The sequence below is a fragment of the Heterodontus francisci genome, chromosome 25, assembly GCF_036365525.1.
Source record: "Heterodontus francisci isolate sHetFra1 chromosome 25, sHetFra1.hap1, whole genome shotgun sequence".
Lineage (NCBI taxonomy): Eukaryota > Metazoa > Chordata > Chondrichthyes > Heterodontiformes > Heterodontidae > Heterodontus > Heterodontus francisci.
In genome coordinates, this window is record NC_090395.1 from 75578991 (window position 1) to 75604883 (window position 25893).

General features: G+C 48.8%; 1 protein-coding gene across 9 annotated transcripts in view; it reads left to right on the forward strand.

Moving 5' to 3' along the window:
- Positions 1–25893, forward strand: part of tfeb (transcription factor EB) — a 241671-nt gene that overhangs the window by 211331 nt on the left and 4447 nt on the right. For 8 of the 9 annotated variants that reach the window (XM_068057541.1, XM_068057538.1, XM_068057540.1 and 5 more), the window contains 4 exons: positions 4953–5058; positions 18065–18121; positions 19863–19938; positions 24900–25047. In XM_068057541.1, the coding sequence (XP_067913642.1) occupies positions 4953–5058; positions 18065–18121; positions 19863–19938; positions 24900–25047 (387 nt within the window). The remainder of the gene's footprint in view (positions 1–4952; positions 5059–18064; positions 18122–19862; positions 19939–24899; positions 25048–25893) is intronic. The other variant, XM_068057546.1, reaches the window with a different exon arrangement.

The window sequence follows — 25893 nt, forward strand, 5'->3', positions numbered from 1 at the left end:
ATTTATCTGTCTTCTTAATCATGCCTATAGCTCTCTCTCTTTCTGTCTGTTTCTATCTCTTTCCCTGTTTTCTCTTTCTATCTCTCTCTCTGTCTGCCCGTCTCTCAGTTTGTCTCACTCTGTTTGTCTGTCTCTATGTGATATTAACAAAATCCCCTTTGCTCACCATTGCTGTCCAGGCAGAGCATGTTTCAGTGCTGTTGAAATACTAGTTTAACTCTCTTAACATCAGTGAGGTGATAATGAACACACTTCCTTTGAGAAGTTTTACAAAGTGATGTTTCTGAACTTTCTTGCATGCTGATTGCAACTGTGCAGCGACCAGAGTTGAAATGGTGCGAGACCTACTCTCCCATTGCTTGCTGATATGCAATGCCATCAGTTGTGTAACGGAGTTAACACTGCACTCTTGTGTGTAACTGACCCATGGCTGAGTCAAACCTTTATCAGCAGAGCCCAGCTTAGGTATCGTAAATGATGAGAACATAGTTTAGCAGCAGGCTTCACAATAGCTCAGTGGTGGATCTATCTCCTTTCTGTTTTAAACGATCTTTTCTTATCTTTACCTATTTAGCGAGGTGTCAGTCATGCCCCAGTGATAGCACTCTCCGTGCTGAGTCAGAAGGTTGTGAGTTCAAGTTCCACTCCAGAGACTTTAGCACATAATCCAGGCTGACATTCCAAGTGCCATTACTAAGAGAACGATGCACTGTTAGAGGGTCAGTACTGAGGGAGTGCTGCACTGTCAGAGGGTCAGTACTGAGGGAGTGCTACGCTGTCAGAGGGTTAGTACTGAGGGAGTGCTGCACTGTTAGAGGGTCAGTACTGAGGGAGTGCTACGCTGTCAGAGGGTCAGTACTGAGGGAGTGCTACACTGTCAGAGGGTCAGTACTGAGGGAGCGCTGCACTGTCAGAGGGTCAGTACTGAGGGAGTGCTGCACTGTCGGAGGGTCAGTACTGAGGGAGTGCTGCACTGTCAGAGGGTCAGTACTGAGGGAGTGCTGCACTGTCAGAGGGTTAGTACTGAGGGGCTGCTGCACTGTCAGAGGGTCAGTACTGAGGGAGTGCTGCTCTGTTGGAGGGGCAATACTATCAGAGGGATAGTACCGAGAGAGTGCTGCGATGTTGGGGGGCAGTACTGAGGGAGTGCTGCACTGTTGTAGCTTTTTTTATCAGATGTGACTTTTATTTACTTGGAGATGTTAAACTGAGGCCCCATTTGCCCTCTCAGGTGGTGTAAAAGATCCCAGGGCATGATGTTGCAGAGGAGGGGAGTTCTTCCCAGTGTCCTGCCAAAAAAAAAAATCTCTCAACCAAAATCACAAACACAGGTCACATTGCTACACGTGGGATCTTGCTGTGTGCAAATTGGTTTCTTTGTTTGCTACATTACAACAGTGACAGAAAATAAAAATAAATGTATTTGTATATTAGAAAGTGAGACAGAGGGGGAGGCAGGGGAAATTAGACAGAGAGACAGATTGAGAAACAGAGAGATGGATAGAGAAAGGGGCTGATGGAGGGACAGGAAGAAATAGAGAGGCAGAAGTAACCATAGGAAGGCACGGAGAGATAGAAGAGGCAAGAATGGAGACAAAAGGGGATGATGGAGGGAGAGACGGACTAATGGACTAATGAGAGAGGGGCAGAAATGAAGCAATGGAGATACCGAGGCAGAGAAGAGAGAGACTGAAGAGATAGAGATGAAAAGGATGGAAGTGGAGAGAAATAGAAAGATGGTGATAAATACAGAGAGAGGATCAAATATGGAGGTAGAGACTGACAGAAAGAGAGCAAAAATGGAATGAATGCCACAGAGACAGAAAAACAGACAGACACACAGACAGAGAGTGAGCGAGCGAGACACACGGACAGAGAGTGAGCAAGACACACGGACAGAGAGTGAGAGAGCGAGACACACAGTCAGTGAGTGAGCGAGCGAGACACACGGACAGAGAGTGAGCGAACGAGACACACGGACAGAGAGTGAGCGAGACACACACACACAGAGTGAGTGAGCGAGACACACGAACAGTGAGTGAGCGAGCGAGACACACGGACAGTGAGTGAGCGAGCGAGACACACAGACAGAGAGTGAGCGAGCGAGACACACGGACAGAGAGTGAGCGAGCGAGACACACGGACAGAGAGTGAGCGAGCGAGACACACGGACAGAGAGTGAGCGAGCGAGACACACGGACAGAGAGTGAGCGAATGAGACACACAGACAGAGAGTGAGCGAGCGAGACACACAGACACACCATATCCCTTAAGAGAGCAATATTTTCTCATGCAATGACCCCAACAGCCCTCAGAGAGGAAACAATTCCTCCTCCTGTCCAGGCTAACCCAGTGGACAATGTAAAACCTGACGTTCCAACCAGTTAACAGTTTCGAATGGTATTACCTGAGTGTTGAGAAACTGAGCAGTTTTGCACACTTGGCTTATCTGGGTCAGATACAGTGTGATTGGTGCTCACCTTGGAGAGTTGTGTTTTTAAAAAACGCAGCTGTTGGAACATTTTGTGGATCACTGCCTCGAGTGGCGAGAAGTTGCTGCGTCAGGACTCGTTGAACTGCAGCCCAAGAACCAGTTTGATCTGGCTCTGTCAAATTTCTTCCTTCTCCTCCCCTAAAGGTGTTGAGTCCATGTGGGATTCACAGGCAGGATCACCAGCCTCTTTATCTCGTTCAGCAGAAGAGCTGTTTGCAGGTGTGAAGCAGGGAAGCCAGTGGCAGCATGCTTTCCAACCATGGAAGGAATCACAGTTGTCCCAGATCCCCCCTCAGGCCCTCTCTAGCTCAAGGGCAGTCCGGGCAATTGCAGCAAATCATGGGATTGGATAACTCCACACAGACTGGGGATGGACCGTGACAAATTTCTTTGTCTTTATGGCCAATTGGGAGACATCCTACAGTAGCGGAGATCATTTCCATAGACCTGTGCATTACCCCTTACCAAATAGATAGGGGAGGAGGTGATACTTCAGTTATATAAATCTGTGGTCAGACCCCATCTTGAGCACTGTGTTTAGTTCTGGACAGCGACCTTACGAAGGTTAGATTGGCTGTGGAGGGGGTGCAGTGCAGATTCCCCAGAATCAATTCGGGGTCTAAACGTACGAGGACAGGTTACATTGACTTTGAACATTTCAAAACTGAGATTGATAGATTTTTGTTAGATGAGGGTTATAGTCTAAAGGTTATGGAACCAAGGGCAATAGATGGAGTTGAGACACAGAGCATCCGTGATCTGACTGAATGGTGGAAGAGGCTCGAGGGGCTGAAGGGCCTCCTCCTGTTCCTGTGTAACAGGCTCGCGGGGCTGAATAGCCTCCTCCTGTTCCTGTGTTCCTACAGGATAGCCAAGCTGTTTAAGACACTGATCAACAATGTAGAAAGGTCAGAGGGAAAAGAGCAGGTCAATTTTATTTTTAAGAAAGGAGCTTCTGAAAGTTAAAATGAAGGAGCTTGGATTTGAAGCAGAAATTGGCTGCAGAATCCTGCAAAAACAATTTATAAACACGGACATTTCACTGCCGATTCACAGGAGCAGTTTGCAGCAAAGAGGGTTATGTACATCACTTTATTGCTTGTTTTAAGCTGTTTATTGCTGGTTTGAGTTGGTGGCCAGTTTTGTGAATGGAGAGTTCTTGTTCGCGACTTTGATTAGGAGAGTAGAAGTGTCAATTCTGTATTTACCCTTCCCTAACAAAGGTCTTCATAATTTTAAAGACCTCCGTTATGTTATCACAGCCTTCTATTTTCTAGAGAAAAGAGCTCCAGCCTGTTCAATATTTACTAATAGTTTGTAACCTTTCAGTTGTGTTATCTGTTCTGTGTAAATCTTTTTGTCTCGTATCCAGTGATAACTTGATCTGACTTATGCCAAAATAACACAAAAATTTCCATCAGATTCTATGCAACCTGTGCTGATATGTCCTGAGAATCTCATCAACAAGTTCCTGAATGTGGAACCCAAAGTAAAATGAGCAGAAATCAAACAAATGGAGCCAGAGGAAAGTGTGGAATATCTGCCCTCCTCCTTCTTTAAGGTCCTCCTGACCTTTTACTGCTGTTATAAAGATTGAAGTTTGAAGTCATCATTTATATCTATTAAGCACAGCTCATTTAGGAAAATATAATTGTGGAAACTTTGCTCTTTTTAATGTAACAGTTCTGATACCATAATGATATCGAAAATATCGTGCGGGTCTCAGTATGGAGAAATAAAAATAATTGCTTAAAAAAATTTCTGTTGTACACCAGGAATAGTAACTTTGGGTTCAGCTGCACCTACAATTTTGGGTGTAAGTTTAAGTTGGTTCAGAACTGGTGTAAATGCACGAAACTTGTGCACTTTGACCTCTTGACTGTGCTAAGAGCTAAGTGGGGATTTGATGGATGTAGCTCAGGAGTGAATCAAGCAACTGGGAAAATTCTCATGTAGTGATGTTCCGGCACAAAGCCAGCATAAATTACACGCAAATTTCCTCAGAACAAAACCACACAACTCTGTTCTTACACCATAGTTATAGCAAAATGTTCCAGCCAAGGGGATGGTGCGGTGGATGAAGGCAGCTTAGAGTTGGGGTGAAGACGAGTAAGAGTTAGGGTGAGGAAGGTGCGATGGCTGAGAATGTAGGTTAGGTAGAAGCAGAACCATTTCATCCTGATAGTTCACGCAACAACAAAAACAACTTGTATTTATATAGCTCCTTAACGTGTTAAAACGTCCCAAGCAGCTTCACAGGAGTGTTACCAGACAAAATCTGATGCCGAGCCACATAAGGAGACATTAGGACAGGCGTCTAAACCTTTGGTCAAAGAGGTAGGTTTTAAATTGCAGTAATGACATTGCACTTGAACCATGGACAGAGTCTGTGTGGAATAATTAAATTGCCATTCCCGGGTGATTATTAACCTGTTTTGTCCTGTTTCTCTTCCTGCAGTTGCCTCTTTCCACGAGCCATTTGGATGTTTACACAAGCCATGGGACTGCCGCGCCCACGAGCACCTCATGTCCTGCCAATATTGCCATTAAACGGGAAATGTCAGGTAACTGTACTGTAGAAAGACAGTATCGAGGGAGCTTTACTCTGTATCTAACGCTGTGCTGTACCTGTCCTGGGAGTGTTTGATGGGGACAGTGTAGAGGGAGCTTTACTCTGTATCTAACCCCGTGCTGTACCCGTCCTGGGAGTGTTTGATGGGGACAGTGTAGAGGGAGCTTTACTCTGTATCTAACCCCGTTTTTTAATTTTTACTCTGTATCTAACCTGTTTCTTTTCTTTTTTTTCCTCTTTTTTTTAAGGTGTCCTTTATACCCCAGGCCCATTATATATATTTTATGTCGAGGGGGCCTTTATTCTTCAGGTCCTCTTTATGTACAAGTTTTTAAAATAACTTTATTAAAATTGAATAATTAAACAAAAAACTCAAATTAAAATGCCATTCTCGGTGTCAACGATGCACTCCAGTCCCTGCGGTGCCCACCGGTCGCGGAAGGCCTCAAGCGTACCGGCGGACACCGCATGCTCCTTCTCCAGGGACACCCGGGCGTGAACGTAACCGCGGAAGAGGGGCAGGCAATCGGGGAGGACGGACCCCTCAATGGCCCGCAACCTGGACCTGTGAATTGCCACCTTAGCCAGGCCCAGGAACAGACCGACGAGGAGATCCTCATCCCGGCCCATGCCCCTCCTCACCAGGTGCCCAAAGATCAGGAGCGTGGGACTGAAGTGCAAGCAAAACTTGAGGAGCAGCCCCTTCAGATACTCAAAGAGGGGCTGCAACCTCGCACACTCCATATATACATGGAACACGGACTTGTCTAGGCCGCAGAAAGTACAGGTGGCCTGGGAGTCCGTGAACCCACTTAAAAGTCTATTGCACGGGACTGCTCTGTGCAGCACCCTCCACCCCAGGTCCCCGATGTAAAGGGGGAAGACTCCCGCGTAGAGAGACCTCCGTCAGGGTTTCCCCTCGCCGTCAGATGGCAACACGGACTGCCAGGGCGTGTCCGGTCTGCGACGAGGGCACGGAGGGCATTTCTGAGAGGTGGCTCGGGTTGTGCGGGACCGGTTCCTGAGGAGGGTTTTGGGGCCTGGGTCGGATGAGCACTTCTGGCCGAGCAGGGGTCAGCTCGGCCGGGAGGGCTATGTGCTCCCGAGGCCCCCCGTCACCCGCAGTGAGGGGCGTCCCGGGGGCTTCCTCCACTCCTCCGCTCGCCGGTCCATCCCCAGAGTCAGCCGCTCGGACAGCTGAGGCATTCTGCTCTGCTGGCGGGGGAGTGCCCTGACTGGAGGCGATCATGTTCCAGACTCGGAATAGATCCCGGTAAAAGACAGGCAACTCCCTCAGAGAGGTGCAGCTAATGGTCTCCGCCAGGAGCTGCGTGCCGTCTAGAAGGCAGTGACACTGGCGGAAAAAATACGTTGCCAGCGCACACCATCTGGGAGGACGCTTGACGTACAGGTATCTCTGCAGGGTCCGAAGGCGGAGAGTCGCAGCCTGGGTGCGGTCGCACACCAGCGACTGGCTTCCCTCCTTGATTGGGAGACTCAGGACCGCGGCAGTGACCCAGTGTTTCCTCTTGCCCCAGAAGAAATCGCGAGTTTCTCCTGGATCTTGGTGACGAATGCAGGGGTGGGGCCAAAGTGACCAACCGGTACCACAGCATCGAGGCCACCAGTTGGTTTATGACCAGCGCTCGGCCCCTGTAGGAAAGCACTCGGAGCAGTCCTGTCCAGCGCCCCAGTCAAGTGGTGACGTGTGCCTCCAACTCCTGCCAGTTTGCCGGCCAGGCTTCCTCAGAGGGGCTAAGGTGGACTCCCAGATAGAGGAGGTGCTTGGTGCTCCACGCAAAAGGTGTTGTCTCCTCCGGCAGGGAGTCCACCCGCCACTGACCCACCAGGAGACTGGAACATTTCTCCCAATTGATCCTTGCGGAGGACGCGGCAGAAAAGGTCTGCTGGCAGTCGCGCATCCTCCGCAAGTCAATGGGATCTGTGACCGCGAGAAGCACGTTATCGGCGTAAGAGAGGACGACCCGCATGGCCGGCTCGCGCAGTGCCAATCCCGTTAACCTTCTGCGAAGCAGGCACAGGAACAGCTCCATGCAGATGGTATGCAATTGGCCGGACATGGGGCATCCCTGACGCACTCCTCTCCCAAAGCAAAGGGGCGCCATCAAGGACATTTTAACCTTGACCAGACACTCTGTGGCGGCGTATAAAAGTCGCACCTGGGCCATAAAATGCGGCCCGAGTCCGAAAGCATGCAGTCCTGAAAACGTATTCGTGATCCACCCTGTCGAAGGCCTTCTCCTGATCGAGGGAGAGAAAGGCGACCAACAGACCAGTCCTCTGGGAAAGATGGATCAGGTCCCGGACCAGGTGGATGTTGTCCTGGATGGACCGGCCCGGGACCATGTAGGACTGGTCGGGGTGGATCATGTGGGCCAGCACGGAGCCCAGGCGGGTAGACATAGCCCGGGCAAAGATCTTATAATCCGTGCTGAGGAGGGAGACCGGACGCCAATTTTTAAGCAGGCGGAGATCGTCCCTTTTCGGCAGCAGGATGATGACCACCCTGCACCACAAGAGGGGCATCTCCCCGGTCGCCAGGCTTTCCCCCAGGACCCGCGCATAATCATCCCCCAGGATGTCCCAGAACGTCCTGAGGACCTCCACAGTCAACCCATTCAGACCCGGGGATTTGCCCCTCGAGAGCTGGTGAAGGGCGCCGGTCAGCTCCGCCAATGTGAGCGGAGCCTCCAATCCTTCGACGCCCTCCAGGCTGACCTGCGGCAGATCCTCCCACAAAACTCTGCGCGCGCCTTCACTGGATGGATCCGGAGAGAACAATGCCAGGAGGCCCATTCCCTCCGGATCTGTGATGGAGGATCCGTCGTCGACCAGCAGCTTGATGAAGAAGGGTGAGGCGCGGTCCAAATCTTCCAGGATCTGGATCCGCAACCTCACGTACGTGCCTCGGGACCCTATGAGCTGCAAGTCCCTCAGCGCGCCCTTCTTCTCTTTCTACGCCTGCCACAGGGCCGGGTCCGCGACGGCATGACCGAGGCGGGACTCCAAGTCAAGCACCTCCCTCTCTAGGCACCCGATCTCGGCTTCCCGCCTCTTGGTCGACCCCTTCGCGTACTCCTGACAGAAGACGCGGATGTGAGTCTTGCCCACATCCCACTGTAGCCTCAAGGATGGGAAGTCCCCCTGCTTCCTTCTCCAGTCGGCCCAGAATCGACAGAACGAGTCCCGAAATCGATTGTCTCCAGCAGTCGGTTGTGAAAGTGCCAGTACGCGGATCCCGCCCATGTGCAGAGCTGAGTGAACTCCGCCCACACCAAGTGGTGGTCCGAGCACGGCACCAGCCGCATGCAGGCCACTGAGACGCGGGAGACGTACGCCTGCGAAAAGTAGAGGCCGTCGATTCGGGACCCTCCTCCTCCAGTCCTCCACATGAAGGCACTGGAGTCGGGATGGAGATTCCGCCAGACGTCCACCAAGTTGAGGGAGCTGCTCAGTCCCCTCAACTTCTCCACTGATGCTTGGCTGCACTGGGGACCGAAGCAATCCCCCACCTCGAGGGTGCAGTTAAAATCCCCCCCGAGGATGATGCACTTGCCACTATCAATGGAGCTCCAGAGAGCGGACACTTCTTCAAAGAAGCGCACTTGCAACGCGCTGGGCCTGGGCACGTACACGTTCACAAAGTGGAGCGGCACGCTATCCAGGCGAACAGCGAGGTGGAGCAAGCGGCCTGGCACTAGCTCCTTGACCCCCAAGATCTCCGGCTGAAAAGTCAGGGCCAACAAGATAGACACCCCATTAGGAATAGGGGTGAGGTGACTCATGTAAACCCCACCCTGCCACTCCAGGTCCCAGGTGGCTTTTTCTCCTGGAACGGTGTGAGTTTCCTGCAGAAAGCTCACTGCGTATCTCCCTTCCCTGAGGACTGAGAGATTGTGAAATCTGCAGTGAGACCCCCTGCTGCCGTTGATGTTGAGGCTGGCTATGGTTATCTTCATGTCAAAGGTTCTTAAAAAAACCCGTCACCAACACCTCACTGTGAGGAGGTTGCGGAAGTGCACCTGGTCTTCCACTCCCCCAGCAACCCATTGAGGAACGTATTAAATCGGTGCCTCTCAACCAGTTTCACGCCCGCGCCCTTGCCCGCTTTCTTGAGGGCGGCACAGACAGACTGGATGATCGACGCCAAATTCGACCAAAGGCCGAAGACCAACTGAACTTTATTGCGGCAACCCCTGCAAGCAGCGAGGAAATCCCGGAGTTCTGCTGTGAGGATGAGAGGAGACTCAGTGGGAGGCACGAGGGACTCCACCACCTCACTGGTGATGGAATCAAGATCGTCCTCCGTGCCCTACACCGAGTCCCCATCCTCCTCTGGGTCATCACTGCCAGCGGCCGACACACCCACCACACACTGTGGGGCGGCCGTCCCAGCCGCAACAGCTGGTCCCGCCTCCGTCACGATCCCACCCCCAGGATCGATGGCGGAGGAGTCCTCTCTGGGTTCTAGAATGGAACTGGAGCCTGTGGGTACCAGCGGTTCAGGACCCCCTCCACCTCCATCCCCAGGCCAATGAGTGGGCCAGGGGAGACAGAAATTCCCGACTCTGGAAATTCAACTGGAGCTGAGACTGGAGGCGGAGAGAGGAGGCCATCTCCCGCCCTACCAGCGCCCACAGACCCAGCAGATGGGGCAGCATTTTCAGTTATAACTGGGTGAGGTACATCCTGGTCAGGAGTGGATTTTAGCTGACCCGTTGGGACCTTGCTCTCCCCTCCACTCAGGGCACCCGACCCAGTGGCAGATTGGGAGGCTTCTCCAGGAGCGTCCCCAGGCTCCCTCACCACAAGCAGGGCTCCACTTGCTCCCCCAGGAGGAGCCACATGTACAGGGGTCTCCCCCTCCCCTCCATCCTGAGGGGTAGGGAACTCCTGCCCAGGCTTTACAGACTTGATGGTGGTGGTGGCAGGGGGAACCTGGGGACCCGAAACAGGAGACAGCTCCCCTCCAACTGATGGGCCCTGTGTTACCTCTATGGAGGGGTGCCTTCTCCTCTTTTTCCCACTAGGACGCGGAGGCTCAGAGAACTCCATGTCATCAGAGGCCTCTGCCTCCGCACCCTCCTTTTTTTTTAGTTACCCTGGGCTTGAGCCCAGCCCTGGGACAGGTGGATTCCCTGGGAGCGGGCCTTGGGCTGAGCTCAGGCTCGGGTTGTGTCACGGTGTACAGGGACGCGCTTCTCGGTGTTTATTTTTGCTCCGCGCCTTCCTTCCACTCAGACGGGCACTTCCCTTCCCGCCAGAGGCCGTGAAATCCACAGCCTCCGGAACCGACTGAGTGGTGTCTGTAGGTGCAGGGGAAGTGAGAGGAGATGCTGTGGCGCCACCCTGGGCCACTGAGGTGGAGTTGGCAACCGGGAGGTTGGGGCATTTCTTACCAGCATGCCCCACCCCCTTGCAGACATGGCACCGCGCCCCGGCCGAGGTCCTGTAGATGCGGTCGGCCGTCCCCTGTAACTCAACATTAAATTGGCCCTCCGAGACTTCCTCACACACCAGCTGCATAAATAGCTGGCGGTGGAAGGAGTACATATGCTGGAGGCTGTTTTCCCTCAGACCGAGTGGGACTGGGGTGATCTCTGACCTCACCTCCCCCAGATGGTGCAGGAGGGGAGGAGGAGCTCACTGGGAATGAAGGGCGGGACATTCGACAACATTATCTGCTGCGCAGTGGCTCCCAGAGGGTCCACCGGCAGGAAGGTCCCTCCCTACAGTGAGCCCCTTACTGAGGGCCAGGGACACTGCCCACTCGGTCTTCAGGAAGAACACAGCCTCCCCGTACATCTTCGAGGCTGCAACAATGGCCGAGGGGCCGACAACCTCGGCCATTGCCTTTACGCAAGCCTCAATAGACATATTGGACTGGGGATAGCTCTTCATCCCATGACTGGAAGTGATAAGCTTGAATGGTGATGGGGCCATATGGCAGCCACAGAGGCTGCAGCTGCATAGGTGTTAGAAGGCCCCGCCACTGGCACAGATGGACTTGCCATGGGGTGAAGAGCCAAACCCCACCCCAATTGTAGGCCTACAGATTTCAAATAAAGCAAGCAAATTAGTAAATAAATATATAAGTTAGGGGAGAGGCAGAGGGTGTGCTGAAGAGGAAAAGGGAGGCTGGGAGTGCTGACTTGTTGCACCGAGGTGATATGACAGATAATAGTTCAATCAAACAGTCCTTCACAAACTCTTCTGGTCTTCTAGTTGGGGAGAGGTGTCTTCACCTGGGTCAGCCGAAAGCTGCCCAGGCATTATCTGTCTGCTTCTTTCTTCTTAGCCAGGCAGCTTCAGCTGACCCAGGCTGGGCAAAGTCTGGTGCTCGACACCCACCTCGAAATACAGCCTTATTCCAAAGTCCTTTTCTGCTCTGCAGCAAAAGTTGTTCAAAGGTTTCTGCAGTTCTCTCCTCAGCTCGCCCTCTCCAGCAGCACCTCCAGCAATTGACTTCAGCACTGTCAGCTACACCTTGTTGCTGCACTCAGCATTCAGCACTCCCAATCAGAGAGCAGCGAACCCCGTGCTGTACCTGTCCTCGGAGTGTTTGATGGGACAATGTAGAGGGAGTTTTACTCTGTATCAAACCCTGTTTGATTTTTTCTTTTTTTTCTTACTCTGTATCTAACCCAGTGCTGTTCCTGTCCTGGGAGTGTTTGATGGGGACAGTGTAGAGGGAGCTTTACTCTGTATCTAACCCTGTGCTGTACCTGTTCTGGGAGTGTTTGATGGGGACAGTGTAGAGGGAGCTTTACTCTGTATCTAACCCTGTGCTGTACCTGTTCTGGGAGTGTTTGATGGGGACAGTGTAGAGGGAGCTTTACTCTGTATCTAACCCTGTGCTGTACCTGTCCTGGGAGTGTTTGATGGGGACAGTGTAGAGGGAGCTTTACTCTGTATCTAACCCTGTGCTGTACCTGTTCTGGGAGTGTTTGATGGGGACAGTGTAGAGGGAGCTTTACTCTGTATCTAACCCTGTGCTGTACCTGTCCTGGGAGTGTTTGATGGGACACTGGGAGTCTGAGATGGGACTGTGAGCCATTCCCAGCACTATCATCCCTCCCTCTGACCAACGCAAAATACACACCAAAGAAACAAACCAAACATACAAACATATGCGAGTAAGCAACATGACCCCCAGTGACCCTTAGGGAACCCCAGCTACAAGCGTCCAAAGAATCTCCTGGGGGAGGCAATTAAAACAAATCCTTTGGGCAATTCAGTGAAAGTGGAGCTCTGGAGAATTCTTCTCTGTCCCCTGGAGGTAATCAAAATGTGAGTTTCATGAGATCAGTAACCTTGATGTACATCACCCAGCGTCCCACCAGTGGTATTGCTCTCCTCCAGAGATTTGTCCAGCTCATTTTAGGATGATCAGCAGTCACTGCATGAGCCTGCAGCTTATTTGCAATTTAATGATCGTCTTTTAAATGGAGAGCTGCCTGAAATCAAAATCAGTTCTCTGCTTCTTACTTCTCTTTCCCTAACTTTATCTAATTCAAATAATCTGGGATACATTCGCATAATGGTTATGTTACTGGACTAGTAACCCAGAAGCCTGGACTAATGATCCGGAGACAGGAGCCCAAATCCCACCATGGCAGCTGGGGAATTTAAATTCAATTAATTAAATAAATCTGGAATAAAAAGTTAGTATCAGTAATGACAACCAGGAAGCTACTGGTTGTTGTAAAAAACCCATCTGGTTCACTAATGTCCTTTAGAGAAGGAATTCTGCCGTGCTTATCCAGGTAGGCCTATATGTGACTCCAGACCCACATCATTATGGGTGATTCTAAACTGCCCTCTGAAATGGCCGGGCAAGACACTCCGTTATATTCAAGAAGGCACCTTCTCAAAGGTGTTTAGAAAATGACAATACCTGCTGGTCTTGCAGTAACGCCCACATCCTGTAAGAGAATTTAGAAAAAAATCTGCCAACATGTACACAATACATTCCTTTCATTGTTTTAAATACTTTAATCCCCAAAGTCTGCGCTTTTTAACCCTAACTCCGTATCCTTCAATTCCACCTACACACCTTCTCACCTGGGCCCTCAATCTCATCACTTAGCAGAAATGCCTCAATTGTCACTCGGCCCCATTTCTCCAATCACGTCAATGTCTTTTTCTGCTGACCTCATCCAATGCTTTGTCGCTCTTTGGTTGAGACAGCCTTCCGTGACTTCCCTTCTCTCTCCTCACTTCCTCATTTTTCTTTTTGTGTTCTATGGGATTTGAACCTCAAACTCTGCTCTTTTCCAAATAAAACAAGCCCAATTTCTATAACCTTAGCTAATAATTTTCAATTTCTGACTTTGATTGCAATAAATGGGGCCACTCCAGGATGACAGAAAATACACATCATGGAGTGGGGAGGCCAGAGGTTCCAAGTCTCCTTGATGCTCCTGTGATCATAAAATCATAGAATCATGCAGCGCAGGAGACCATTCGGCCCAACATGCTTGTGCTAGCTCTTTGAAAGACCAACCAATTTGACCCACGTCCCAGCTCTTTCCCCATAGTTCTGCAAATTTTTTCCCCTTCAATTATTTATCCAGTTCTTTTTCAAAAGTTACTATTGAATTCACTTCCACCGCCCTTTCAGGCAGCGTATTGCAGATCACAACAACTCACTGTGTAAAAAAAGTTCTCCTCATCCACCCCCCAGGTTCTTTTGCCACTTGCCTTATTTCTGAGTCCTCCTGGTTGCTGGCCTAGTGGAAACAGTTTCTCCCTTTGTACTCTTTCAAAACTCTTCATAATTTTGAACACCTTTGGTACATCTGCCCTTAACATTTCCTGCTCTCAGGAGAACAACTCCAGCTTCTCAAGTCATGATGACCATGTTCGATATCAGGTAACATAATTAAGTGCATCTTTTTGGGAGATAGGGTTAGTACCTTGAGTAAGATGTGTTTGCCCTAAATCTTCCTTCCACTTTACCGTAGTTGATGCTCACTGATTCCCTGATGCACTGAATTCCTTGAGGAACCACTCATGATACCAGAGAACACTTTTCCATCAGTTGAAAATTAAGCAATGTCGCCACCTTGTGGACTGGTGTTCCCTGGCACTCGGGAATGGTTCAACAATAAGCAGAAGGATTGAGTTCCCTCCCGTCTTATTGATACCTAACCCCTACACACAACGGTTGCTATGGTGAAGCATTGGGTGCAGGCCGGACCAGTCCACTGCCCAGAGGGAGAAAACGCTGGGTAGGAGTGGCTGAGGGTGGAGGTGAGGCACCTGAACGAATCCGAGGTGCTTATGTGAGCATGCTGCTGTGATTTCTCTGGGTGCTGGGCCCAGGTCACAGCTGCTACTGCTTGGAATTTGAAGCAGGTGTCCAGAAATCTCTAAATTATAAATACAGCATTAAAATATTTACTAAATCCCTACTCGCCCCCTACTCTCACTCTCACCACTCTATTTCACTCTTGCTTTTTGCTGCTCACTCTGGTCTCTTGCCCCCAGCATATACTCTCACTTCTCATTCTCACCTCTCAGTCAGAAAGTCATGGGTTCAAGACCCATTCAGGAATTGAACACATAATCTTGGCTAACACTTCACTGAGGGAGTGCTGCATTGTCAGAGGTGCTGCACTTCAACGAGACATCAAATTGAGGCCCCTTTTACCTTTAAAGATACCACTGCAGTATTTGAAGAAGAACTGGAAGTTCTCTTCATGTTCTGGCCAAAATGTATCCTTTAACCAACACCAATAAAGACACGTTATCTGGTCAATTATCATATTGCTGTTTGTGGGATCTTGCTGTGCGCAAATTGGCTGCTGTGTTTAAGCACATAACTTTGAATGTACTTCAAAGTGATTCATTAGAACTTTGAGGTGTTTTTGAAGGTGTGCTGAGGTGCTGTACAAATGCAGGTCTGTTTTTATTCCAATGTCTCTTCGAAGTAGTTCCCCCTCTCACAGCAATGTATGTATCTGAGGTCAGGTAGAGCTTCCTGACTGGTTCTCTGTGGGCCCCTCTGATTGGTTCAGTATTTCTACTGTTACGTACAGTAAAACATAATTCAAATTCTCTTTCGGATTGGGTGTCTGCTTCTATGTAAAATTCTACCAATCAGATAACAAGGAGGAAAAACCCCAATTCCTCAAACTTCACGGTGGGCCGAAGGGCCTGTTTCTGTGCTGTATAACGCTTTGACTATGACATACATCAAATAAGCGAGCCCAGACTTTCCTCTATGATGACTGCTGACCTACTGTCACTGCCAGAATGCCCAGCACCACCTGCCACCCTGTGCCCAAGCCGTGCCCAAGAACCCTCCACCTTCCCCACTGTTTACTTACTTACTTGGCCTCCAGTCCAATGATCCTCAGCCATTACCTTGAGGACTTCTCCCCGGTGTCCTGACCCATGTTTATCCCTCAATTGACATCACAAAAATAGATTATCTGGTCATTCTCACTTTTCTGTTTGTGGGAGCTTGCTGTGCACAAGCTGACTACTGCGTTTCCTATATTACAACAGTGAATACACTACACTTTTATTACTGATAATAAAAATATCGGAGATGAGCAGTTGGAGGTCATGTGATGAACTGTCTGATCAGAGCTAATCTTGGGCACGCCTTGGGCCTCCCAGTTGGCACATTACATTGGCTGTAAAATGCTTTGGACATCCTGTGGTTGTGAAAGGTGCTATAGAAATGCAAGGCTTTCTTTCATTAGGACTCCTGTCCGACAGCACTCAGCTGTTATCTACAGGGACTCCTGTCCAATGATCCTCAGCCCTTGCCTCCTGGTTTCTCTTTGTCATGCTTCATTCCTGCTTTGTCACATTCTCATGCCACTCTGCTTTCCGAAAGCTTTGGGAGATGCTCTTGTACTTCTGAAAGGATTCCCTCATGTTTAGAAAAAAAATGTGTTTTGCAGTCCGTGCCCTCTCCCATAAAAACAAACCCCACACTTTCTGCCCATGCTGAACTCCATTGACTCCTTGATGTCAAGAAGAACGTTCCTTATCCTCGAACCCGTCCGTGAACATGCTGGACAATCGATCGGACCCAACGACCTTGTCCGCACCTCGGATATTGAGGCTCCAATGTGACATCAAGGTGCCAAATCTCTCCAAACCTGGGTAACTGAGCTATATTCATCCAGGAAGAGAGCTCATGCTACATAACGAGCAAATAGAGACTTTACCTGGGCACGTTTCACTGCCCTGTGATTTGGAGACTCTTGTGCACAGTCATGGATTTCTGCTTGTGTCTGACACACACAAAATAAGGGGAGAAACAGGTTCACATTAGGGCCACCAGCTCTCCAGCATTGCGTGGAGTCTCTGAGTGAAGAAATTGCTCCTCACCTTGGTTCTAAATGGCATATCCCGTATCCTGAGACTGTGACCCCTGGTTCTGGACTCCCCAGCCATCGGGAACATCCTCCCTGCATCTAGCCTGTTAGAATTTTATAGGTTTCTATGAGATCCCCTCTCATTCTTCTAAACTCGAGTGAATATAGGCCTAGTCGACCTAATCTCTCCTCATACGTCAATCCTGCCATCCCAGGAATCAGCCTAGTAAATCCTCTTTGCTCTCCCTCCATGACAAGAACATCCTTCCTCAGATGAGGAGACCAAAACTGCACATAATACTCCAGATGTGGTCTCACCAAGGCCCTGCAGTAAGACATCCTTGCTCCTGGACTCAAGATGTATCTCCTGGACAGTGTTGCAGTTAAGACCCTGGAAAAAAAAAGCAAAGAGGGGAGAAAAAAAACCTGATCTTTTAAAAAAATGTCTTTGATTACTAATTATAAAAATATTGGAGATGAGCAGTTGGAGGTTATGTGATGAACTGTCTGATCAGAGCTAATCTCGGGCAGGTCTTGGACCTCCCAGTTGGCACATTACTGGTTAAAGACTCAAAAACAGGCCATTACCAAATTCCACCCAGCAAGTCTGAATTACTGCTTTCTTTTCAGGAGCAGATATTTTAGTTGCCACTGTCCCTGTCCTCTGCATCTCTCTCAAAACCATCTGGCCTCACTCTTCTCCGCTTGCTTCAGGAGCCTCCTAACCTACCTCCTGTACTATAACCTTTGGTCTCTATCCCTCTCTGTACCCCTCAGCAAAAATGACCCCCCTTTCCTGCTCATTCTCTCTTTCCCTCCACCTGCACGATGAAGTGAGGGGTGTGATGTAAATACAATGTGTTAACATAATCTTGTGTCCACTGTTATGGATCTCCTTGTCCCAAAATGTCTCTGGGAAGTTCACTGACAGAGACCTTTGTGGCCCCGAGTTCCTGCATTCACTGCAATGGGGGCAGAACCACCGGAATGTCTGAGAGGGTCAGAAATCACTTGACTCTGACCATCTGAGTATGTAGCACATCCAGGGATAGCAGAACAGAAAGTACTCTTCCTCCAGACTGCCCTTCCTCTTTTCATAGAATCACAGAGTCTTACAGCACAGAAGGAGGCCATTTGGCCCATTGTTCCTGTGTCGGCTCTTTGAAAGAGCTTTCCAATTAGTCCCATTCCCTCTACTCTTTCCCCACAGCCCTGCAAATATTCCCCATCAAGTATTTGTCCAATTCCCTTTTGAAAGTTACTATTGAATCTGCTTCCAGCAGCACAATCCAGATCACAACAATTCACTGTGTAAAAAGAAATTCTCCTTATCTCCCCCTCTGGTTCATTTGTCAATCACCTTAAATTTGTTTCCTCCTCCTGAGCCTCCTGCCAGTGGAAACTGTTTCTCATTATTCTAAACACCAACTCATTTTGAACACCTCTATTAAATCTTCCCTTAACCTTCTCAGTTTTAAGGGGAACCATTATTTTTAATAAAAGGCACCAGCTGAGTGTAGAAGCCCAGAATGGTTTTATACTGGGATTCAGTGATACTGAACCTGACCTTGGCAACTCTGCTGTTAGTGTGTAAGCAGCACTTATAGCGTTATTGATCGGTTGTTTGTTTTTGGTTAGATGCAGAAGCACGGGCTTTTGCTAAAGAGCGACAGAAGAAAGACAATCACAACCTGAGTGAGTAACCTTCCCTTCAACTAATACCTTACAATTCTGCTCACTTGTTCGGAGCTGGTTGGAGTCTATGGGGTCGATTTTAACCCCCACTGGGTAGGAATGATGCTTGAGGGAGGGGTTGGATTCGACTGCGTCCACTCACAGTCCCAAGATTGGGTTGTTGTAAACTGCTGCCGTTTCACCTTTGCTGAGTTTCAAGTTGGCCAAGGCTCCGACTGAAAGCAGGCAGGGCCTTAATTTAAATATACTTGCGGCCTGCAGGTGTGATTTTAATGAAGACCTGGTGGGGGAGATCCAGGTTGGGAACGTTCAGGGGAGGAATGCAGGCCAGGAACTTTCAGGGAGGAACGCAGGCCGGGAATGTTCAGGGGAGGAACGCAGGCCGGGAATGTTCAGGGAGGAAAGCAGGCCGGGAACGTTCAGGGGAAGTTCGCAGGCCGGGAACGCTCGGGAGAAACGCAGGCCGGGAATGTTCAGGGAGGAAAGCAGGCCGGGAACTTTCAGGGGAGGAACACAGGCCGGGATCGCTCGGGAGAAACGCACGCCGGGAATGTTCAGGGAGGAAAGCAGGCCGGGAATGTTCAGGGAGGAAAGCAGGCCGGGAATGTTCAGGGGAGGAAGGAGGCCGGGAATGTTCAGGGAGGAAAGCAGGCCAGGAATGTTCAGGGGAGGAAGGAGGCCGGGAACGTTCAGGGAGGAAAGCAGGCCGGGAATGTTCAGGGGAGGAAGGAGGCCGGGAATCTTCAGGGAGGATAGCAGGCTGGGAATGTTCATGGGAGGAAGGAGGCCGGGAACGTTCAGGGAGGAAAGCAGGCCGGGAATGTTCAGGGAGGGAGGAGGCTGGGAATGTTCAGGGAGGAAAGCAGGCCGGGAACTTTCAGGGGAGGAACACAGGCCGGGATCGCTCGGGAGAAACGCACGCCGGGAATGTTCAGGGAGGAAAGCAGGCCGGGAATGTTCAGGGAGGAAAGCAGGCCGGGAATGTTCAGGGAGGGAGGAGGCTGGGAATGTTCAGGGAGGAAAGCAGGCCGGGAATGTTCAGGGGAGGAAGGAGGCCGGGAATGTTCAGGGAGGAAAACAGGCCGGGAATGTTCAGGGAAGAAACCCTGTGAGTTAACAGGAGTTTTAGGGTGAAGGATTCCTGCAGAGATCCACCTCTGAGGGCTTCATCTGTTCAACACAAACTCACAACTAATGGTGAGTTAACTCCACTGGCCATGAGTTTTATTAATTTCATTTTATAACTTTTGTTTTTTTGTTATTTTAAATTTGTTACTATGGTGTTGTTATTATTATAATAGATTTTGTTCCCAGAATTTACAAAACCAGCCATCCTGGTATAATTGTGGATCTGAGAATTAAATTGAGGTGATGGAGGTGGAGAGACTGCAGTGGGCGAAGCACCTGAGATGAATGCTCAGGTGAAGGGTGTGGCTGAATGGAGGAGTTGATCTACTGCGCACTCAGTTGGGACATTAATCCCCACTGTGAGAAGCGCTGAGCGGAGAGCACAACGTTTCCCTGTGGAGGGGGGGAATTTCGGGCTTCCTGCTCTCTGTTGAGAGGGCCACGGTGGTTGTACGTCAGCAGCTTGTCTGCTTCTTCATCTGCTCGGTACCTCAGGTGCCTCGGCCTGCATTCCAGGAATAGAGAATGAATTCCATCAGTAGAGACATTATTAAAAAGCTGCATTGGTGTTTTGCTGTCTTCACACTCACCTTGGGTTCAATTTTCCCACCAGTTGAACGCAGACGAAGGTTTAACATCAATGATCGGATAAAAGAGTTGGGACTGCTAATCCCCAAATCCAATGATCTGTGAGTAGACACAATTTTTCTCATTAATACTGACTCCTCACACTGCTGCACTTATCCAATGTGCTTGTATTTTGCTGGAGTTGGATAATATTTATACGGAGGAACCACAGACAGATACACCTCCCTCCTGCTGCTGCCCACTAACCGTCAACACAGCTTTACCTGTCCACAATGATCAGTACTGACACATAGACTCCCTCCTGTCCCATCCCTGACCAGTACTGACTCAGAGAACTCCACTGTTCAACACTGATCCCCGGAGTGCCCGTTGTACTGATGATAGATGGAGCTGATGAGTTCCATTCCAGGTCTGTCCTACATTAATAGTTGACTTAGATGAAGAGACCAAGAGTCATATCTCCAAGTTTGCTGATGATACAAAGCTAGGTGGGAATGTAAGCTGTGAGGAGGTACAAAGAGGCTGCAAAGAGAAATAGACGGGTTGGGCTGAATTTTGTTCTGCTCCCAATGTCAGGCTCCATGGCGAGGGGTGGGGTGCCGGAACATCAGAGCGGCAGTGGTCATGGCCCACCATGGAGTCCGACGCCGGGATTGCTGGGGCTGATCTTCCCGGCGGTGGTGAGGCTCTGTGGCGTCCTCCCTGCCGCTTAGCGACAGGACCTTACTTTAAATATTTAAATAAGGTGTTTGCCTGCATTGAAACCTAACCCCCAGTGATCTTACCTTCGGTTCTGCATCTTCACTTTCCTGGCCAGGGAAAGCTGGCACCACCGAGGTGGGGAAGGGGGGAACTCAGGAACTACACTCGCTGTAGTTCAACTACACTCAGACGGGGTCAACTCTGCAATTTTAGTGTTGGGGGTTGAAGGGGTGAACTCTGCACTTTGTGCAGTTGGGGTGAGAAGGGATCAGCTCTGCAATTTCAGTGTAGTTGGTGGGGGATGGGGGCAACTTTGCATTCTATGATCAGGACTGGCAGCCCTTTATATATGGCGCCAGTGCCTGCGCACAGATAGCTGATGCCATTCATGGCGTCACTGAGGCCGCCCCCGCCATGTGATTGGGGGGGGGGAGCCGCCGCCCTGCATATTTAAATGAGCCACTGCGCTCAAGATTGTGGCGGCGTGCAGCCCCGTGCGTGCTGGCTGCCATTTTTTTGGCGGGAAAACAAAATTCAGCCCGTTAGGTGAGTGGGCAACAAACTGACAAATGGAGTATAATGTGGGGAAATGTGAGGTTATTCACTTTGGCAGTAAGAATAGAAAAGCAGAATAATATTTTTTTACAAGGCCTGTAACTTCTAAGTGTTGATGTTCAGAGAGACTTGGGTGTAATCGTACAAGGAATACAGAAAGTTAGCATGTAGGTACAGCAAGCAATTAAGAAGGCAAATGGCATGTTGACCTTTATGGCAAGGGGATTGGAGTACAGCAATAAGGTAGTCTTGCTACAATTGTACAGGGCTTTGGTGAGACCGCATCTGGAATACTGTGTGCAGTTTTCGGCTCCATATTTAAGGAAGGATATACATGCACTGGAGGTGGTACAGCAAAGGTTCACTAGATTAGTTCTTGGAATGAGAGGGTTGTCCTATGACAAGACACTGAACAAATTGGGTCTATACTTTCTGGCATTTAGAAGAATGAGAAATGATCTCATTGAAATATACAAGATTCTGAAATATACAGAGAAGACACTGAGAGGTTGTTTCCCCTGGCTGGGGAATCTAGAACACAGTCTTTGGATAATGGGCAATCGTTTCAGACTGAGATAAGGGGAAGTTTCACCACACAGAGGGTTGAGAATCTTTGTCATTCTCTACCTGAGAGCGTTGTGGATCTTCTGTTGTTGAATAAATTTAAGGTTGAGATAGACAGATTTTTGCTCTCTCAGGGAATTAAGGGATATAGGGAGCGGGTGGGAAAGTGGAGTTGAGGCAGGAGATCAACCATGATTGTGCTGAATGGTGGAGCAGACTCAAGGGACTGTATGTTCTTTTCCTGCTCCTATTTCTTATGTTTTTATGTTCTTGACCTGATCCCAGAAGTTTTGTTCAATAATTGTGCCTGCAGTGTTGAGTCCTGTCATATCAAGGACCAGCTTGACTTGCATTGATACTTGCATTGTATTCCAACTGATTACATTGAGGCATTGAATCAATGATTAAAGGGGTGTTGGGGCAAAGGTTGTCAAAATTAACATCAAACTGTTTACAGAACTGGTCGTACCTTTATCAGAAATAAATCTAACAATACAACAAATTGATTTGCTCCAAACAGGTTTATTGATTTTCTCATGAAACGTAAATGTGCTGATCGAAAGCCTCATTTAAGTCATGCGCATATTTGCGTGTTTCAGTGATAGTTGATGGTATTTTTCCAAAAGGGATCCTGTAAACGTTTGACACGTGTACAATGAACCTATTGACCAACGTTTTGCCCTTTTGATTGCTGAACAGATTTTCATAAACACTCCCAGAAAAGGCCAGCACAGTTAGGTACAGAGTAAAGTTTGCTCTACGCTGTCCCATCAAATACTCTCAGGTCACATATGGGTTAGATTCAGGTGAAGCTTCAGCTCCGCTACTGAATGTGCTCTAACCTCAGTTAGTGAAGTGTGTCTTGTAATTGTGCCAGGATGTACTGAGCAATAGAAACATTTATTTTCCTTTCCAGTCGACTCCTGGGGTCTGAGTGGAGTCAAACTCATGACCAGGGGCACTTGCTGCTGTCATTGTACAGTGTGCCTGCCACTAGGAAAGACTAACATTGCAGAGATACGTGATGCTGATTTGACCTGACTGTGTATTCCTAAATGTGTATCACACTGATTCATGTTTATTTTAGAATAATTGGCAATTATTGTTCCATTTGGATCTGCTCTCTCCCATGTGCAGGCCAACCTTTTGGAAATATCTTGGTAATTTTCCATCTTTAGGGCTGGCTGAAGTCACAGTAGTGGTGGCCGTGTGACTGATTGATCTATGATTGGGTTTTCAATCAAGGGATGCCTTGTTCAAATACCCAACTCAAAAATTAAGATGCGATTGCCTGACTAATCTTTTTGAATAAGGACCTTGTTGTAAATTGTCCGTTATGTAGGTACCACTTTTGTTGTGCATCTGCAAATACCTGGTTGCTAAGCTCAGGAACCACACTCTCCTGACAAAGGCAGGCCAATGATAGCTAGATTGTTACTCTCTCTTTGGCCAGTCTTTTGTTAAGAGATTTGAATTTCACTTTTCACAGCAACAAGGGCAAATAAGGGTCTTATTATGACCTATCCTGGCTCCCTGGTGGTCTGTATCTGATAAGTAAATAAAATCACAATGTGAAAGTTTTAAGTTCGGGCTGGGCTATTTTATATTCCAAGTTTTCATAATGTGACACATTATGTCACATATCCTTACTTGTGAGCTACTTCAGTGACATCAGGGCCAGGGAGGTATTTCGTCGATTCTAGAGTGGCTCCATTGAATATCCTGAGGTCTGACAACAGCGTGAGTCCCACCCAACCTGGGAACAACACGTGACCAGCTCTGGTATGCTGTATCAACAACAACTTATATTTATATAGTGCCTTTAATGTAATAAAATGTTGCAAGGTGCTTTACAGGAGCATTACAAAACAAAATATGACATTGAGCCACATAAGGAGATATTAGGTTAGATGACCAAAAGCTTTGTCAAAGGGGTAGGTTTTAAGGAGCGTCTTAAAGGAAGAGAGAGGTGGAGAGGTTTAGGGAGGGAATTCCAGAGCTTAGGACCCAGGAAACTGAAGGTATAGCCACTAGTGGTGGAGTGGTTAAAATCAGGGATGCTCAAGAGGTCAGAATTAGAGGAGCACAGATCTCTCGGAGGATTGTGGGACTCAAGGAGATTACAGAGCTAGGGAGGAGTGAGGCTATGAGGCTATGGAGGGATTTGAAAATAAGGATGAGAATTTTAAAATCAAGACTTTGCTTGTGACTGGGAGCCAATGTAGGCTAGCGAGCACAGGGGTGATAGGTGAATGGGACTTGGTGCGAGTTAAGACACGGACAGCAGAGATTTAGATGACCTCAAGTTTACAGAGTGTTGAATGTGGGAAAGCAGCCAGGAGTGCATTGGAATAGTCAAGTCTAGAGGTAATGAAGGGATCTATGAGCGATGTAATGGAGGTGGAAATAGGTGGTCTTAGTGATGGCACGAATATGAGGTTGGAAGCTCATCTCAGGGTCAAATGTGACAGCAAGGTTGCAAAGTTTAGTCTCAGACAGCTGCCTGGGAGAGGGATGGAGTCAATAGCTAGGGAATGGAGTTTGTGCCAGGGACTGAAAACAATGGCTTCAGTCTTCCCAATATTTAATTGGAGGAAATTTCTTCCAATGCAGTACTGGATGTCGAATAAGCAGTCAGATAATTTAGCAACAGTGGAGGAGTCAAGAGAGGTGGTGGTGAGGTAGAGCTGGGTGTCATCAGCGTACACGTGAAAATGAATGCTGTGCATTCAGATGCTGTCAGGATGTCGGATGTATCAGGGAATATTCCTAGTGGATCGATTTTTCAGTACAGAGTGGGAGGTGAGGCTTCTGTGCAATCTGCTTCAAACATTGCACGCCCTCTGTGCGAAGCAGTTTGATTCAAACCGTCTCTCCACCTTCCCTCTCCTGAGCTTGATTTTGTACCTCCCAGTTATGGAGTTCGTAATTGTGTCAAGAATATTGTTATGTTTCAGTTTTTTGGCCCCCTTTAGAGCCTTGAATACCTGGAAGTTTCCATAGTAATAAGGTGAAGGGTGATGTGCATGGGTGGGATTGGATCAGTCCTCTATGCAAGATCACTATCGCTGCCTGGGAGGTACTTTGTCCCATAAACTATGCCCAAAGATGTTTAATGTTCCAATGACCCTTATGACTATTGTGATCCTCCAGCTCGGATCATCACAGTTTGTTACTAGATTGTGATGCTGTTGCTCTATGGTTTTTACCTGCACTGAGTGCCCACCCATTACTCTTGTAGGGATGTTCGCTGGAACAAGGGCACAATATTGAAAGCCTCAGTGGAGTACATCAAAAAACTCCAGAAGGAGCAGCAAAGAACCAAGGAGATGGAGGGCCAATCAAAGAGGCTGGAGATGACCAACAGCCACCTCCGTTTCCGCATTCAGGTGAGAAAAGCAAGTTGCTCCACACTCTGTTGCATAATAATTAACAATAAGCAATAGCGTTTGAGCTGAGGCTCAGGGATAGAACTCGCTCCTCTGGGTCAGAAGGTTGTGGATTCAAGTCCCACTCCAGAGACTTAAACACATAATCAAGGCTGGCACGCTAGTGCCAGCCAAGCAGTGCTGCACTGTTGGAGATGCCATCTTTCAGATCAGACATTAAACCGAGGCCCTGTTTACTCCCTCAGGTGGAGGTAAAAGATCAGATGGCCACTATTTCAAAGAAGAGCCAGGGAGTTCTCCCTGGTGTCCTGGCTGATATTTATCCCTTAACTAGCATCACAAAAATATATTATAGAATCATAGAATCATTTACGTCACAGAAGGAGGCCATTCGGTGTAATAACAAGGTAGGGATAGTGCTAAAGAATGGAGTGATATTGGTGAGTGTGAGACTGAGATGAAGTTCGGTAGTCTGGCAATGGGTTGGAAGGGAAGAAAGCAACACGTGGAAGGCTTCGTAGACAAGATGCATTTAGTCAGGTGATGAGGGGGGCAAAGAGATGGAGAGAAAGTGCAGAGTATGAACGGGTGGGCGCTTTCTGGGCAGTGACGCAGTGGTTAGAGGGAACGGCTGGAAGTTGAAGGAGCCATGCAGGGTTCGAAAAAGCAGAGGTTAGAGGGAACGGCTGGAAGTTGAAGGGGCCATGCAGGGTTCGAAAAAGCAGAGGTTAGAGGGAACGGCTGGAAGTTGAAGGGGCCATGCAGGGTTCGAAAAAGCAGAGGTAGTTAATCAGATGACTTTGATTCTTCGAACATAAAACGACTTGCAGGGCTATGGGGATCGAG